General features: G+C 39.3%; 1 protein-coding gene across 1 annotated transcript in view; it reads right to left on the bottom strand.

The window, feature by feature from the left end:
• The window catches only part of EML6 (EMAP like 6), a 117725-nt gene that overhangs the window by 22644 nt on the left and 80445 nt on the right, over window positions 1-14636 (bottom strand). Inside the window, 11 exon segments of the mRNA XM_013127742.3 lie at window positions 3732-3858; window positions 4068-4269; window positions 4382-4558; window positions 5246-5334; window positions 6659-6790; window positions 7051-7203; window positions 8352-8493; window positions 9728-9855; window positions 10624-10735; window positions 11962-12164; window positions 13986-14086. Coding sequence (XP_012983196.2) covers window positions 3732-3858; window positions 4068-4269; window positions 4382-4558; window positions 5246-5334; window positions 6659-6790; window positions 7051-7203; window positions 8352-8493; window positions 9728-9855; window positions 10624-10735; window positions 11962-12164; window positions 13986-14086 — 1566 coding nt within the window.

The following is a 14636-nucleotide window of genomic DNA, read 5'->3' as shown; positions in this document are numbered from 1 at the left end:
CCTTTTCAATAGTACTATTTAAAGAAAGAAACATAGTGAGCTTAAAGTCCCTGTTCCCAAGAAGCAGCTCAGAGCAACAGCCCCTGCTATTCCTGTCTCTTGCTCGAGCTGCAGGCTGGAAGGTTGGTTTTCTCTCCTTTCTTTTCTTAATTTAACCCTCCTTTCTTTAATTCTAATGTTCTACCTACTATGCCTATGAATAACTCACCATACCCATGGATAACTCTCTGCATCTATGAATAACTCACTATCTTTCCTTTCTCAGACACACAATGAAAATACAATGTGGGGACAAATCCCAGATCCTCAATGTACTCTGCAATGAAGCAGAGCAGCAGTGTTTCAGGTCTTGTGATGAACTCACTTCTACCTTAAAGGACCTTCCAGCTTGCAACATGGTTTTCAATATGTAGACAGTGTGTTATCAGAGTTCACAGTGTGCAAATCCCATCAAATGCACAACCTCTGGGGTCTTTATACAGACATGTGGAATAATTACAAAGATGAAAGATCTGGGAGTTGAACACGACCAGACAAACCTTTACTGGCTGCTTCATTACATTGTATTCTCAGAAGAGATGGGATCTGGCACAGCTAAAGTTTGCCTCATAATTCACATGTCTTACAAGAGAAGTCAGCTTTACCCTGAAACACTCATAATTCAGAGGGTTGGGATTCTGCATAAATTGTGCACATGTTGGTACAACTGTGGCCAAAAACCTTAAGTCATTGACTACTGCAGTAGCCAACACATGTATCTCATCTTACTGCATCCAAAACCAATGACCTTTCATAGCTTCAGGCCCTATCCCAGCACAACACCCTCAGAAGCTGCAGTTTTTCCTACATTTCACCTTGAAATTTCTGCTTATAATTATTTGACTATAAATTCTGATCATTTATATTAATCTGATGGAGAAAGGGAAGCGAATTTATCTTTGCCTAACAAGTTATATATGAAAAGTATGGGATCTGTTGGCAATTTGCAATTCATAGAATCATAGAATAGTTAGGGTTGGAAAGGACCTTAAGATCAACCCCCAGGCAGGGGGGTTGGAACTAGATGAGCTCCAGGTCCTTTCCAAGTAGCTGTAATTGAAAGATATAAAAATGTACTGAATAGCTGTGACTTTTAAGTTACTTTTAAGCTATTTTAAAATGAAGTTTGAAACTGTTGATTACATATAGGCAGTAAGAAGAAATGAACATATGGAGACTTAAAGCCTAGAACTTGTTATGGGATAGCTTATTCTTTCAGATAGGCCACAGGAAGCTATTTCCACTTACAGTCATTATCAAGAGATTATTATGGAAGGCATTATTACTTGAAGGCAACCTCACTGCAGAGGAGGTGTCTACCCATTTAAATAGGCCCACCAGCTGTAAACAGAGTGGGTAGTGTGGAAACACTCAAAGAGCTTCCAGCTTCAGTGTCGCTTTGTGGCATTGAATAGCACAAAGCACATTTTCCCTGTACTAGGCATTATCAGTTAGTGTGACAAGCAGGAAGCCTGCTCTGCAGTACCATGGGTTTTGTGTAAAAGGCTGAAAACAGCAAACTGAGTGTTCATTGCAGGATGACTTCCTCCACAGCAGCACAGCAGTTGTGTTGCTGAATCAGCTGAATCAGCTCATGCATTGTAGGACTGAGGATGTGGACAGAATCAGAAGTCAGGAAGTGTACGTGGCAGAGAGATACTACTCAGAGAAGCTGGGTACTTGCTTGCATCAGAGAGCAGATCCAGGGCCAGTTAGGGAAGGGAAGCTTTCAGTGTACCCAAAGGGACTGTGGTGGTTTTCACTCTTGGACTGAAAATAGTGCTGGCAAACTGCAGAAGAGACTGATGCTTATGCTCATATTGCTGGTAATTACTAGCACAAAACAATTTTAAGCTCAGCTTAACTGGTCAATTAAACTGGCTCTACAGTTGCTTTTGCACCATCAAAGCAGAATAAAGCAGCTGGAAGGTACAAGGGTTTCTGGTGTAAAACATCTGGTGCACCATTGGCATCTGTAATTCATGTGTAATAATAGTTTAGCACTATTACCCCAAAATAAAATAGTTTCCCTTTTTTACTTCAATCTCAAAACATTACTAGATAATACTCTATGCCTTTTTAGAGAAAAATGGAGGAAGAAAGATGTTATATGAGTAAATAAGGAAATGGAAAGAGAGATCCTTAAAAAAAGGTGAAAAGAAACATTTATGGTTTAGTATTCCACTGAAAAAAAAGATTAATGCTCCTATTGCATGTTTTTGTTAAAATGTGATGAGAATAAGGGGGTGCACCATTTCTCTTCTCAATTTTTCACATCCAACTTCTGCTGTCCCATTCAAATACTGACTGAAAATGTTATGATTACTTTCTATCTATTCCTTGAGAGCTTTAAAATCATAAACAAATTCATTTTTCAAAGGTCTGCATGACATCAGGAACTATTCCTCACTCCATTTTGCATCTTGCAAACCAGGACACCAAGGAGATTTAAAGCCAAAAATTGCACCAGTTTTCCATAGTCAGGTAAGAGAACCTCAGACCTTCATCAGTTCAATGTGTTACATGGGTGTTCAACACACGGGTTAACTAATCTCCACTTGCAGCCATGAGTGTGCTGTTTTCCTGCTGTACTCCTCTGGGATTGAGGTGGGACATGGTGAGAGGCTGCCTGCAGAATACACCACCCAGAGCCCTGTGATGGAAGCAGAACACAGCTCTCCACAGGCTCCAGAGCTCTCTTCTTGCCATCCCAGCCTCTTTCTCCATCAGCACTCTCATCTTCTGCAGTACCTGCAGCAGGGATCCCGCAGTGCATCAGTGCTTCCTTCTGCAACTGTACTCCCTGAGGATATGTATCCTGCTCTCTAACTAGGGCAGGATCCCTGAGGAGAACAATACCCATTGCTGAACTGGTGCTAGTCACATGTTCTGGGCAGACTGAGGGCAAACAACCAAGCTTAAATTGTTTCTATGGGTTAACCCACAGCAGCCTTCTGTCAGTGCCCAACGTTGGGCAAAGGCAAGAAACCTCATGATGAAAGAATGACCACTGATCAAAAGACATTCTATAAAAGAGATGGATTAACAATTGAGAAATCAGCTGGATTCACTGTTGATTTACTGGTCTAGATGAGGAAGGGGAATGTACTTTACTGGTTATAGATTCTTCTCTACCAGCAATCCTGTCCCAGTCAGGGTTTTTACTCACCCACTCCTCTAGGTCTATGTTTCAGTGGATCTCATTCTCTATGCTCTGCTCTTACCTCTTTACTGTCCTCTCCAGTACTGTTCTCCTTCCAGCTATTCTTCCCAGAATAGTTCAGCCTAAGGCCAACGTGTGCCATGGGAAATTTCAGCTTTAACAGTAACAACCTGACACAATTATAACCAGCTGAAAACCTTTCAATGAAAACATCACCAAAAGCCTCAGTTACAAAGCATCTACAAGCTCAGCCTGTCCCCAAAGCCCTGCTGCACACACATGCACAGCTACACCTACTAATTAGGAAACAATACAACTGCTTATGTGACAGTAGCAGAGAACACAACACTCACAGGTGTTTTACTGATGTATACATATTTTTCCCCATCATATTAATACCTTGAGCACCGTTTTAAACATTATCTTGTGAATTTGCATGTTCCTGTCTTAGTTTTAATTTTAGTTGCATGAAAAGAGATTCAAAATAATGCAATATACATTTAGAAACAAATGCCTTTGTGTGACATACCTCTCCTCTACTGAGACTTCCTTCAGCTGCTGATGTGGTTTTGTCCCTTCCATTTCTCGGATGCTTACTGCATAGATCTTAGTGGTATAGTCGATTGCTTTTTCTCTTGCAACATCACTATCATACCCTTAGGAAAATAAAACATAAAATAAAACAAACTACCCTTTTTTCACAGTGGAAGAGTAGAAAATGAGATCTACACCAATAAAAGGAAAGAAACAATCCTACCAAGTTCTCCCTACACTGAGCTTTAGCACATGAATGTTTCTTTCCCACTTCAAGTTAAACGCCTGTGTGGGTCTAACTTAAAGCCATGCTTCATACAGTCCTTTTTACCTCCATCTTCTTCTGCATCTGTGTCTGATTCTTCACTATCCACCAGCTTACTCTCCTGAATGCCCAATAATTCCCTGGTCCAGATCATCAAAGCTGTATCAGCACCACCTACAGTCAGCAGCACAGAATCATTGTGTAACCACCGCACGTTGGTTACCTGTGCGCTGTGACCCACATACTTCTTGAATTTTGCATGTTGGCCCTGTGTAGCACAAAGAATTCACATGTTAGCAGCCTGACATACCACAAACAGCATCTTCCTTAATTCCATTGCTTCTGCAGCATCTAATGACAGAAATAAATGCGTTTATTACCTTCACTGGATATGAAAAAAGCTTCACAAACCCAAAATCATCTCCTGTAGCTAATAGCGTTCCATCTTTTGTAAGGCTGGCTGCATTCACAACAGTCACATCGCTGTGCATGGGCCAAATTCCTTCACAAGTAGAGCCAAGTACACACGTCCAGGTGTCCCACTCTATTTTCTCTACCTGCAATCAAAATATCCCCAGAAGATATTGTCTTAATACATCAAATGCACATTGTTTTCACATTTATCTGTTTGATATTAACTTAATTTTAGTGGCTTTAGAAACTGTTCACTGTTTACAGCCTATTAATACAAACTGCATATCTTCATCAAAAGGCTTAGAGCTTCAACTATTCCCACTTTTCCAAGGTAAAGCATGATTTGGATACAAATCTCCTGAAGGATTTTCTGAGGTGCTAAACATTGGCAGTTTTGCACAAGAATTATGTGTCACAAATGATTCACATCATTAAATCCAGGCCATACTCTTTCGAGATGGTATAAACTAGATGAACATCCATGACACAGAAAACCATGGCAGGGGCTGGAACTGGAGGATCTTAAGGTCCTTTCCAACCCAAACTGTTCTAGAATTCCATGATTCTATGAAAACAGGTGACTTTTCAGGAAAGGGGTTATGGAAAATGACTGCCATTAAACAACCAGCAATACATGTAGAGATACAAGCAGAAGCTTGCAAGTCCTACCATTTACAAAGGCTAGGAAAGATGCTATACAGAATGATTAAATCTAATTCTATTGTATTTCCAAAGGAAAAGCTATACTATTTGAAGACAAAAAATGCTAATTTCAACAGTCCTGAAAAATAACTTTCACAGTAAAAAGATCCAATAAGCATAATTCGTACCTCAGCAATTCTTATAATATGCCTTTTCCCCCTTGGTGCTTCAAAAAATAGCTGTTCTTTGGCACCAGAATTGACTTGCAATAACTTCCCTGGGTATGAAATAAGAGTTTATTATGATTCTTATTCATTATCATGAATATTCTGAACTTTCTTTCAATCGAGTGAAGAGATTTCTAAGGGTAAGCTAAAGCAGAGGCTTCAGATCACTCTCAGAAGAATCCTATGCTCCTGATTCACTGCAGAAGCTGTATTTTAAACATTATCCAGCATCCCTAAAAAATTACTGTCTTGCAGCAAATCATGTTCTTCTCATAAGAAATATTTAGCTTGTGTTTTTATCACCATGATAATGAAAAGTAAAAACTATAAATGTGTGTGCTTTTAATTTTCATAATCATTCTGCAAGACAGCTTTGCCAAAAGCTAAATGCACTGTAAGATCCTGTTTTGCAGTGCTTGACTGGTATATAGTCCAGTTACACACCAAACTGTCCTTCAATATGAAGTTTACTGTACTCATACAAAAGCTGTGATATTACAAAGATAATCCTGAATGCAATTGATAGTACATTAGATTATCAATTGATATGAACTAGTGCATTTCCAGCAATGCTCTATTTTCACTGGGCTTCTTGACCTGTGTTACGTGAGCTATATATAGTCAGTCTGTTGGGGTCATTGACAAACAGAAATGCAATATGCTATAGAAGCACCATGCCCTTCCTACCTGACCTGTATAATGCAGTTTATACAATTTAGTATATTAATCCTTTACATCTAGAAATTCAGTTAGTTTCCAATAAATACCATAAAGGACACAAAGTATAATCAGTTTTCTTATACTTTATATCTGCCCATGCATTACATCCAAGAACTGGCTACTACAGGTAGTATCAGACAACTTGCTATTACTACTTCACAACTGTCAGTAGTCAGATTATGAGGGTTTTAAGCAGGCATACAGTACCAGCTCAGCTGTAGCATGGCTTTCTATTTCCAGCCTAAGAATGGCACCCAGACCTGAATGAATTCTGCAAGGAATATAGCTCCTGTTGTGGGCAGTGAGCTTGCACCACATTTTGGGACTAGCAAAACAGGGGAAGCAAGGCTCAGACACGCAGGTGTTCCCATACAGAATCATATTAGGTCTGGGAAGGCTTATTTGCAAGAGTACATTATCAATCCTGCTAGATGTAATTAGCTGTGACAATAAGGCTCTCTAACTTCATTGCAGTGATTGCCAAGCAAATTGGACACCAGCAAATGTAATTGCACTGAACCCATATGGTGCTTAATAGTGAAACATCATTTGCATTAGTAGTGACAGTTTATGCTAATAACTGGTACGAGAACAGCTTTCTGATACTCTGTTTCACAGGCATTTTAAATGTGTACCTCTGGTCAAACATTTTACCTCTCGAGTCCCAGTCAATGTGCGTGATATAGCTGGATGCACCTTTACAAATGCCAACTCTTTTGCTGGTAAGCACATTGTAAATATCTACAAAATTATCATGGGAAGCCACAGCCAGGTACTTCCCTGATTCTGTAAAGAAGAGACACTGAGGTTATTAAAGCTGTACATGTTATTATTGTTATGCATTTTAGTACTGTAGAGCAACCAAGTGCACCAGTTTGGGGTGGGCTGCATTATACTGTGTTGCATACAACCATACAGAATTGTAAAGTATTTCAATGGGGCACATATAAAGCCAGTCTACCTTCTGAACATTCACTCTTTTGTCTAGAGGAGAAAACCAGACTCCAAGATAAATGCTGCCCTTCCACCTTATCATCTGATTATACCTCGTGAAAACTTTATATCTGAGATCATTTCCTTTCTGTGGTGAAAAGAGACCATGTCTTCAACAGTGTCAGCATTTACAACTAGAAAACTCCCATCGTTCAAGCCTACAGCCAAGGCTTTCCCATCGGGAGAAAAGGCACAGCATCGTCCACCTGCAGAAGAAAAGGGGAGGGAGTATCTTCAGGCTTACAGACTTGGGAGTGAGAAAACCATCAATAAACTGCAACTGAAAGGTTTTTACATCAAGTACATACCTTTTAAATAGATTTGTTGTTTATTAAAACCAATATATTATTTGATAGGAGGGCTATGATTAACATTCTACTAAGTGGGAATGTATCTTCTGTGATTTGATAAGACTTGGAACGGGTTTAGGTGCAAATACCACCTTGCAGCTGTGTTCTAAATGTGCCAATGATGGCAAAAATCAAAGCAAAACAACAGAAAGGATATCCAGATGGAAAATTCAAAGACTTATTATAGGCAGCATTAACTACATGTCTTCTAGGGATACTACACTGAAAGCTTCTTCATTATACAACTGAACAATGGTTCCTGTCGGGTGGAACATGTTTAAAACAGATGGACTACACTCCCTCCACTTACTTTTGGCCTCGCCATTATTTCTGACCATACTCTCTCATAAAGCTATCCTCCTCCACCACTGAGTTCACCTGACTCTGTTTTTCCTCATCCAATTAGAGTTCCTGTGCTCTGGATCTGTCACTGAAAATGAAGCATGTTGAATTTCCACCAGAAAACATCCTAAAGGATATTGATGAATATATGAAATAAGAGTAATTTTGGGAAGAGAGCATTTCAGCATAGCTTATCCCACCTTATATGGAGGAGAGGGCAGGAAAACTGTTCATTTTCAGAGAAGTTAGACTAACGTGTAAAGTTCATGTTGCCACTGATTGTGCTCACCATGCAGAACATTTTACATCTGTCTTCATAATGAAACTTTATAATGTCAGCAAAAATATATGACAGCCTTAAATAAGTATTCTCAGGAAGGAAAATAATTCCAAGGTCAAGTCATCCCACTTGGAATCCAATGAAAATATATTAATTTTATTATCATTCATTACAATAGATTATCATCCTTTTTCTTTCTACCCTTTTCACTGACTTGACACATGCCAAAGACAATTCACTTACTATGCTTCCAATTTCTTAATGACTATATCCTCTTCCTACCTAATTAATGCCCATGATGAGCATTGAAAGCAAGGATGGGCCTGTTACAGGAACAGAGTGGCACCATGATCATCACAGTGTATGGCAAAATGAGAAGTACCTTTCTTGAGTTTCCTCACGGCCAGCATGCGGTGCTGGGATGAGAGCTCCCAGATTCGGAGTGTTTTATCATCACTCACTGTTGCACAGACAGGCAAGAGAGGGTGAGCTGCCAAGCCCCAGACTTCTCCTTCCATATGTCCCTAAAGGGAATCATTGAGTATAAGAGAAAATAATGCGTTTGGGTTTGGGTAGTACCTTACAAGTCCCAAGCAATAAGGCTTTCACCATCTTCTCTCACAGAATTGCCACATTCAAAGAGAGCTGACTGTTCAGTCTGTTTCCTCTGATAACCATCTGACATACACTTTTGCATAGCCTCCTCCATTGCTACTAGCTGTAATTCCCATGCTTCTAATGCTCTCTGTTCCAGACTTGAAATGAACAAGAAATAGGGATGCCCCGAACATGACTTTATCCTGAAATCCTAACATGGGCTAATCTGTCTTCAAGGCTTCTGTCATTTTTGAGATCCTGAAGAACTTCTTTGTCCAATATACACATATTCAGCTCTTTTAATCTTTCCTCAGAACTCAGTTTTCAATGTGCCACACCAATAAGGGGAAAAGGGGAGGAGCTCTCACCACATCTTGATTACACCTTATGGATTCTCTATTTTGGCTCGAGCTGATGCATTTAAAGATGTCATTTTAGATGGATGACAGTTATAACACTTTACCAGAAAACTCACAGCAATCAGGTAATTCTAAGGTAATTTTACTATCTCACAACCTTAGTATTCATCTGAAGACAAATATATTAGGATGAGATTGCAATTCCAAAGTAATGAATGAGTTAAATAATTTACAACTTTACGTTCAGGTTAAGGCTGTCATGCAGGCAATGACTATCTGAAAGACTATTTTGTGTGATTAGAACTGACTAGAAAGAAAAAATACTAAAGAAACAATGTATTTGTAAGAAATAATGTTAATTTAGTCAGTTACAGACAACAAAAGCTTGACAGATTATAATTCAGTAAATGGTACACGGGATTTTCAACATACAGACATTAGGGTTAAGACACTAAACCAATGCAACATCATATACAGCAGTGGGCATATATATGATTTGTTTTAGCCAAACTTTGCAGAACACCTGGGCTTGCAAAAAGAGATCTCTTTAAACTATAACATCTACAAAAAGCATAAAAAGCCTCATCAGCCTTTGGACCTATTGGACTGTTCATTTCACCTTCAGAATCCTGAATCCACAGTGAATCCCAAAGTCATTTACATAAGAAAGCATCAACTTCTGCCTAAGTGAGGAAACGAATGGTGGCCAACAGGGTTAATGAAAACAGAAAGGACTGGGAAAATCTTGTAATGTCTTCTGTTTCTACAGGGAACATTTTGATATGGGAGATCCATACCGTACCTGAACAAGAAGAGTCATAGGACCACTTTTATCAATTTCAAGTATCTCTCCATTTTTAGTTCCTACTAGTATATGCCCATGTCCTAGACTGATGGCTCGAATGGAGGGATTGTCTTCTAGCAGTAAACCTGAAGAATATAAAAAAGTTAAATTAAGGTTTTCATTGTGAAGTCAAAAAGAGCCTCATGTCACACAGGTTTTCATTGTGAAGTCAAAAAGAGCCTCATATCACCCATAGCTTTTACAGCTGATAATACCTAAAATTACAATCTCTTTAAAATCATGAAACATGAGATGCATTTGCCTGATCCAACTACTATATAATCCCTGGATTTAATTAACAGTTCAAAGGAGGGGAGCTTGTGCTAGTCTATACTGTGGCAATATAAAGGATGCTATTTTACTGCTTTAACAGTGACAGTGTACCAGGGGTTCAGCTGCTCCAGCAGCATGGATGTTAAGTCTGTCATTAGCTGTGAATGTCACTGTACAGGGTTTCACCTGATGCCTGTTGGAAGCACAATTTAACAGGGCTTTCCAGCTCACAGGGACCTTGGTCTCCCTACATGAAACATGTCCAGCTGAGGCTGCTAGCTGCTAAAAAGAAGGCTTTGGAGCAGCCAGACTCACAGGTTCATGACATTCCTTTTTAAGATCATTTCTTCAGTGAAAACAAAGCCAAATGTCACGGAATAGAGGAGGAAATAGCAGAGCAAACTAGAAATGGCAAAGATTGTGTGAAATGCAACTTGCAGCAATCCAGAGAATTACAGCATGGAGTAGTAAGTAATATATTACAGTTCCCTTTGTTTTCTGGTGAGTTTTGACACCTATTACTGCCATTTTACCAGCCTTCCTGCATATAGTTCTTATTAAAACACACTGAAAAATAATACCTTTAGAACTAGCAGAGAGTGCTGCTCTTTTAATAGCGTACGTCTTCAGACATCGTTCAAACATATCATCCCACAGAGCCACGATTCCATCTTTTCCACCCGTTACAAACCCCTGTGTGATCACAGAATGGAACCAGACAAATGTCAGTGCTCATACGTTAGCATTCAAAAAGACATGTCCAAGGACAGTATAAATTCTCCTCTGCATTTTATTTATGTGTTGAATTAAAAGCATTGGAGCCTACACCTATGAAAATAAATATAGAAGGTGATAAAACTAGAGTTGGTTTTTTAGGGTTTTTTTGTTTTTAGGGACTTATAACCCTGCAGATTGAACACTATTGTAAGTAGTAATGCTGGACCATAACATTTTTCTGCATGTGAAAATAAGCTATGGAAAAATATGTGCTTCATCTTCAGACAAGTAGCTAGTAAAATAGTTTCACTTAGCAGATGCTTCAGATTGAGTTCTAATAATGCACAGGAACCAGTTCTTTGATTAATACCCTTGGTAGATTCTCTTTATCAGTGCCAAGTGAGTGTAAAATACAGCATAAATAACTAACCAAGAACAAACTAAGGGAAGAGGATGTTCAGAAGATGGAGTGCCAAGATCAAATAGAAAACCTGATGGAAAAGCTGGGAACAATCAGCCAGGGCCAGAAAGGACTGAGCTGCAGGGATTTTAAGTGACCTTGATCTATAAAACTGTTTATAGTTAATATTCTTTTGCTCCTGCTATACTTTTGAAGTTGAAACTATAACCTCAAAAAGGATGTTCCATTATCAGCATCTTCAAACTGCCAGTGGCAAAACTTTGCCCCAACCTCATTCATGTGATGTCAATAATACATTTTGCCATGACTTCTAAAGATTTCTTGATGCAGCTTAAGAAAAATGCTATCTGGAATAAATAACTCAGAGTAACAAAACCTTTGGATATGCAAAGTCTTGATTGCTTAAGATACAGTGATAATACTATTAAAAATTCATGTGTCATATTTTGGAAACTGATAATGCAAACATAGTTTTGGAATCAGGTTGAAGAGGCAATGAATGGCTCCTGTTACTCTCCTGGGGTTTACAAATACAATGACAAGCCTGAGTGTATTCTCTCTCAGTGAGAAATAAATGCTGTATATTCCCAGGTCAGAAAGCTATTGGTCAAACAGCAAGGACATAACGACATGGTGCTTACAAATAAATGTCTATCAAATAACAGAATGCATTTATATTGGGTTTGTGATTTTAATCATATCCAGATTCATACACACTTCTAAAATCCAGTGCTCCAACAGAACCAATAAAGATGAATGGGTCACATCAGATGCTAAATACCTTATCCAACGCGTGCATGGCAAATACAGGTCCATCATGGGCTTTCACTGTCTTCAGCAACAGAGTATCCTTCCAGATATAAATATCTCCAGTAGCAGCACCAGAGAAAACTAAATCTTCTATTCGCCCATATGAGACACTCATCATAGTTTCCAGTTTTCCAGTAGTTCCAAATGTTCCTCGTTTTGATGTAAAGCCTCCACCTGCACCATGAACAAAAGGTATCTGTCTGGATTTCAGTTTGCAGCCATAGTGCTGTAAAGACAAATGTCTTGACCCCATCATCCCCTTTGATTATCTATGATAGAGTAGATTAGAAATACTGAAAGCAGTACACAGGGGACAAACAGAAGAAAATCAATGTAGTCATGGCAGTTGTGAAGCAGCACAGACTGTAGTTTTCAGACTGTTCTTTCCAAGCAAATGGTAAATTTAGTGATGAAATGTGTAAAAAGGACTACCACAATGGTTGGCAGGATAGCTCTTGCACAAAACAGCCTGCCAAGCTCCTGCCAAGCATCTTCTCTTTAAAGGTGACCACAGCTACACATGAGATACTAGAGCTTCATTTTACTTGTCCAACCTGGCAATTTGGCAGCAGTTCTGCAGAATAAATGGTAGGATTTGCTCCTGTTTTGCTCATCAGAGAACCAAGTTGCCACAGTGTTAGTTCAGTTCAGAAAGCAGGAGTAGTTGTAAGCACCCATGAATTGAGTACTTACAGATTGAAATACACATAGAAGTACAAAATAAAATAGCAGTGGCATCCTTTTGTCAAGTTATTGTGTATTTCACAACTAACACCACACCGAGAGTTCCATGGAGCAAATCTTAATTCAGAATACACCATTTTTATTGCAAAGAGACTGTACTTTGAATCAGATACTGCTTAATGCAAATTCCTGCAATGGAACTTAGCAAACAGCATTGAAAGTGTATTTAATCATCACAAAAATAACCTAAACATAAAATACATAGGGAAAAATGTAATTTTTAACCTGGGAGCACCTAAACCACTTGAATGCTGTCAAGTATGGTGTAAGTACAGGAGCTTCATAAAGCTGCCTGATACTGAGTTGTCTTGAGTTCTGTTTTCAGCTGCCCTTGCCCTGCCAACCTTACACACTGAAGATGCTCTCCAAGACCTTTTGATCAAGTACTCATGTATTGTCTATGCAATTAAAAGTCATGAAGAACAAAAAATCATGAAGAATAAAACCACCCTCCATCAGAAACCAGCTCTTTCTCAGTCTGACACAAGTCTAGACCAACAACTACTTCCCATTCTGAATATTCTGCTTATTAGTCTGAAGAATCTTATCCTAACACCTTCATTTTTCATTATTTAGAGAAGGAAACAAAACTTCTGTGTCAAACAGAAACTAGATTACCTTGATATCTTAGTTCTTGTGATACTGTGTTACGAATTTTAGCCCAAATTGTTATAACTCAACTTCTGCAAAACACCCTATTTTTTGTTTCTGTTTTATTTTGCCCAGGCACACATTGTAAGGTCCATCCTCAAACCTGCCTGCACCATGAAACATGTGCTTCCATCTCTGGAAGTCATCTCTGGTGACTGAAAACCAGCTCTATCTTGAAACTGAAGGGTTGCAGAAGTCTCCCAACAATACCTGAGGAACAAACACTACTGTTTCCAGCAGCGGGTCAGAGGCACCTTGGATTTGTAGCTACGAGCTGGTGTTTCCACAAGGGTCATAATCTGCCCAAGTGAATTATAGGACTGTGTGTTCTTTGTGATCAAGGATGCTTGTTCAGGATAACCATAATCCTTAATGGTATGAATAGAGCTAAAAACCAAGTAGCTGGAAATGTCTTCCAAAGAGAAAGGTCTACTGGGACATTTGCTGATTCAGAGGTAGGTTTTTATCCCTCTCTTATTTTGGTAATTAGAAAACTGCTTTACAAATAAAACAGATTCTTAAACTGAGAACATTGTGTTCCTCTATTAAAAGTATACACAGTATCAAACAAATTACATATAAAATATACAATACAGGTACCTGTTTGCTGCCAAAACTTGATGTGTTTCATCCCAACGGTGACTAGTTTGTCTACATGATGTGGATTACACTTCACTACAAATATTTTATCTTTATGGCCCCTGCAATGAAAATGAAAAGTAAGAGATGAGCTAACATTTCAGATTGTTTTGTTCTAAACAGGCATTTCATTGTATGGACTGACATGGTCTTTAGCAGTGAGAATCTCACCACCATGACTGTCCTACTTCTGGTGCAGTTTTGGGTCTGTAACACAGTGAGAGCTGGCAGATGAGCCACAGAGGCTATGTCCTCATTATCCCTCCCATCCCTACCCTACCCAATAGAAAGCAGAGCACTGTGTTTCTGATCTGCAAGAGTTCAGCCCTGGAAACCTTCAGAAACATGGTGAATAAAAACTGTCTCCCACTGGGTTGAAGCAATCCCAGGCACAGCTACAGGTTGGGCAGAGAAGAGATTCAGAGCAGCCCGAGGAGAAGGACTTGGGGGTGTTGGTCAATGAGAAAATGAACATGAGTCGGCTGCAGTGTGTGCTCACAGCCCAGAAAGCAACTGTATCCTGGGCTGCATCCAATGGAGCGTGACCAGCAGGTCAAAGGAGGTGATCCTGCCACTCTACTCTGCTCTCGTGAGACCTCACCTGGAGCATTG

The sequence above is a fragment of the Melopsittacus undulatus genome, chromosome 3 (genome assembly GCF_012275295.1).
Source record: "Melopsittacus undulatus isolate bMelUnd1 chromosome 3, bMelUnd1.mat.Z, whole genome shotgun sequence".
In the NCBI taxonomy this organism is placed as follows: domain Eukaryota; kingdom Metazoa; phylum Chordata; class Aves; order Psittaciformes; family Psittaculidae; genus Melopsittacus; species Melopsittacus undulatus.
The sequence above is the reverse complement of the archived record's forward strand: the minus strand, read 5'-3'. Positions and strand labels throughout refer to the sequence as shown.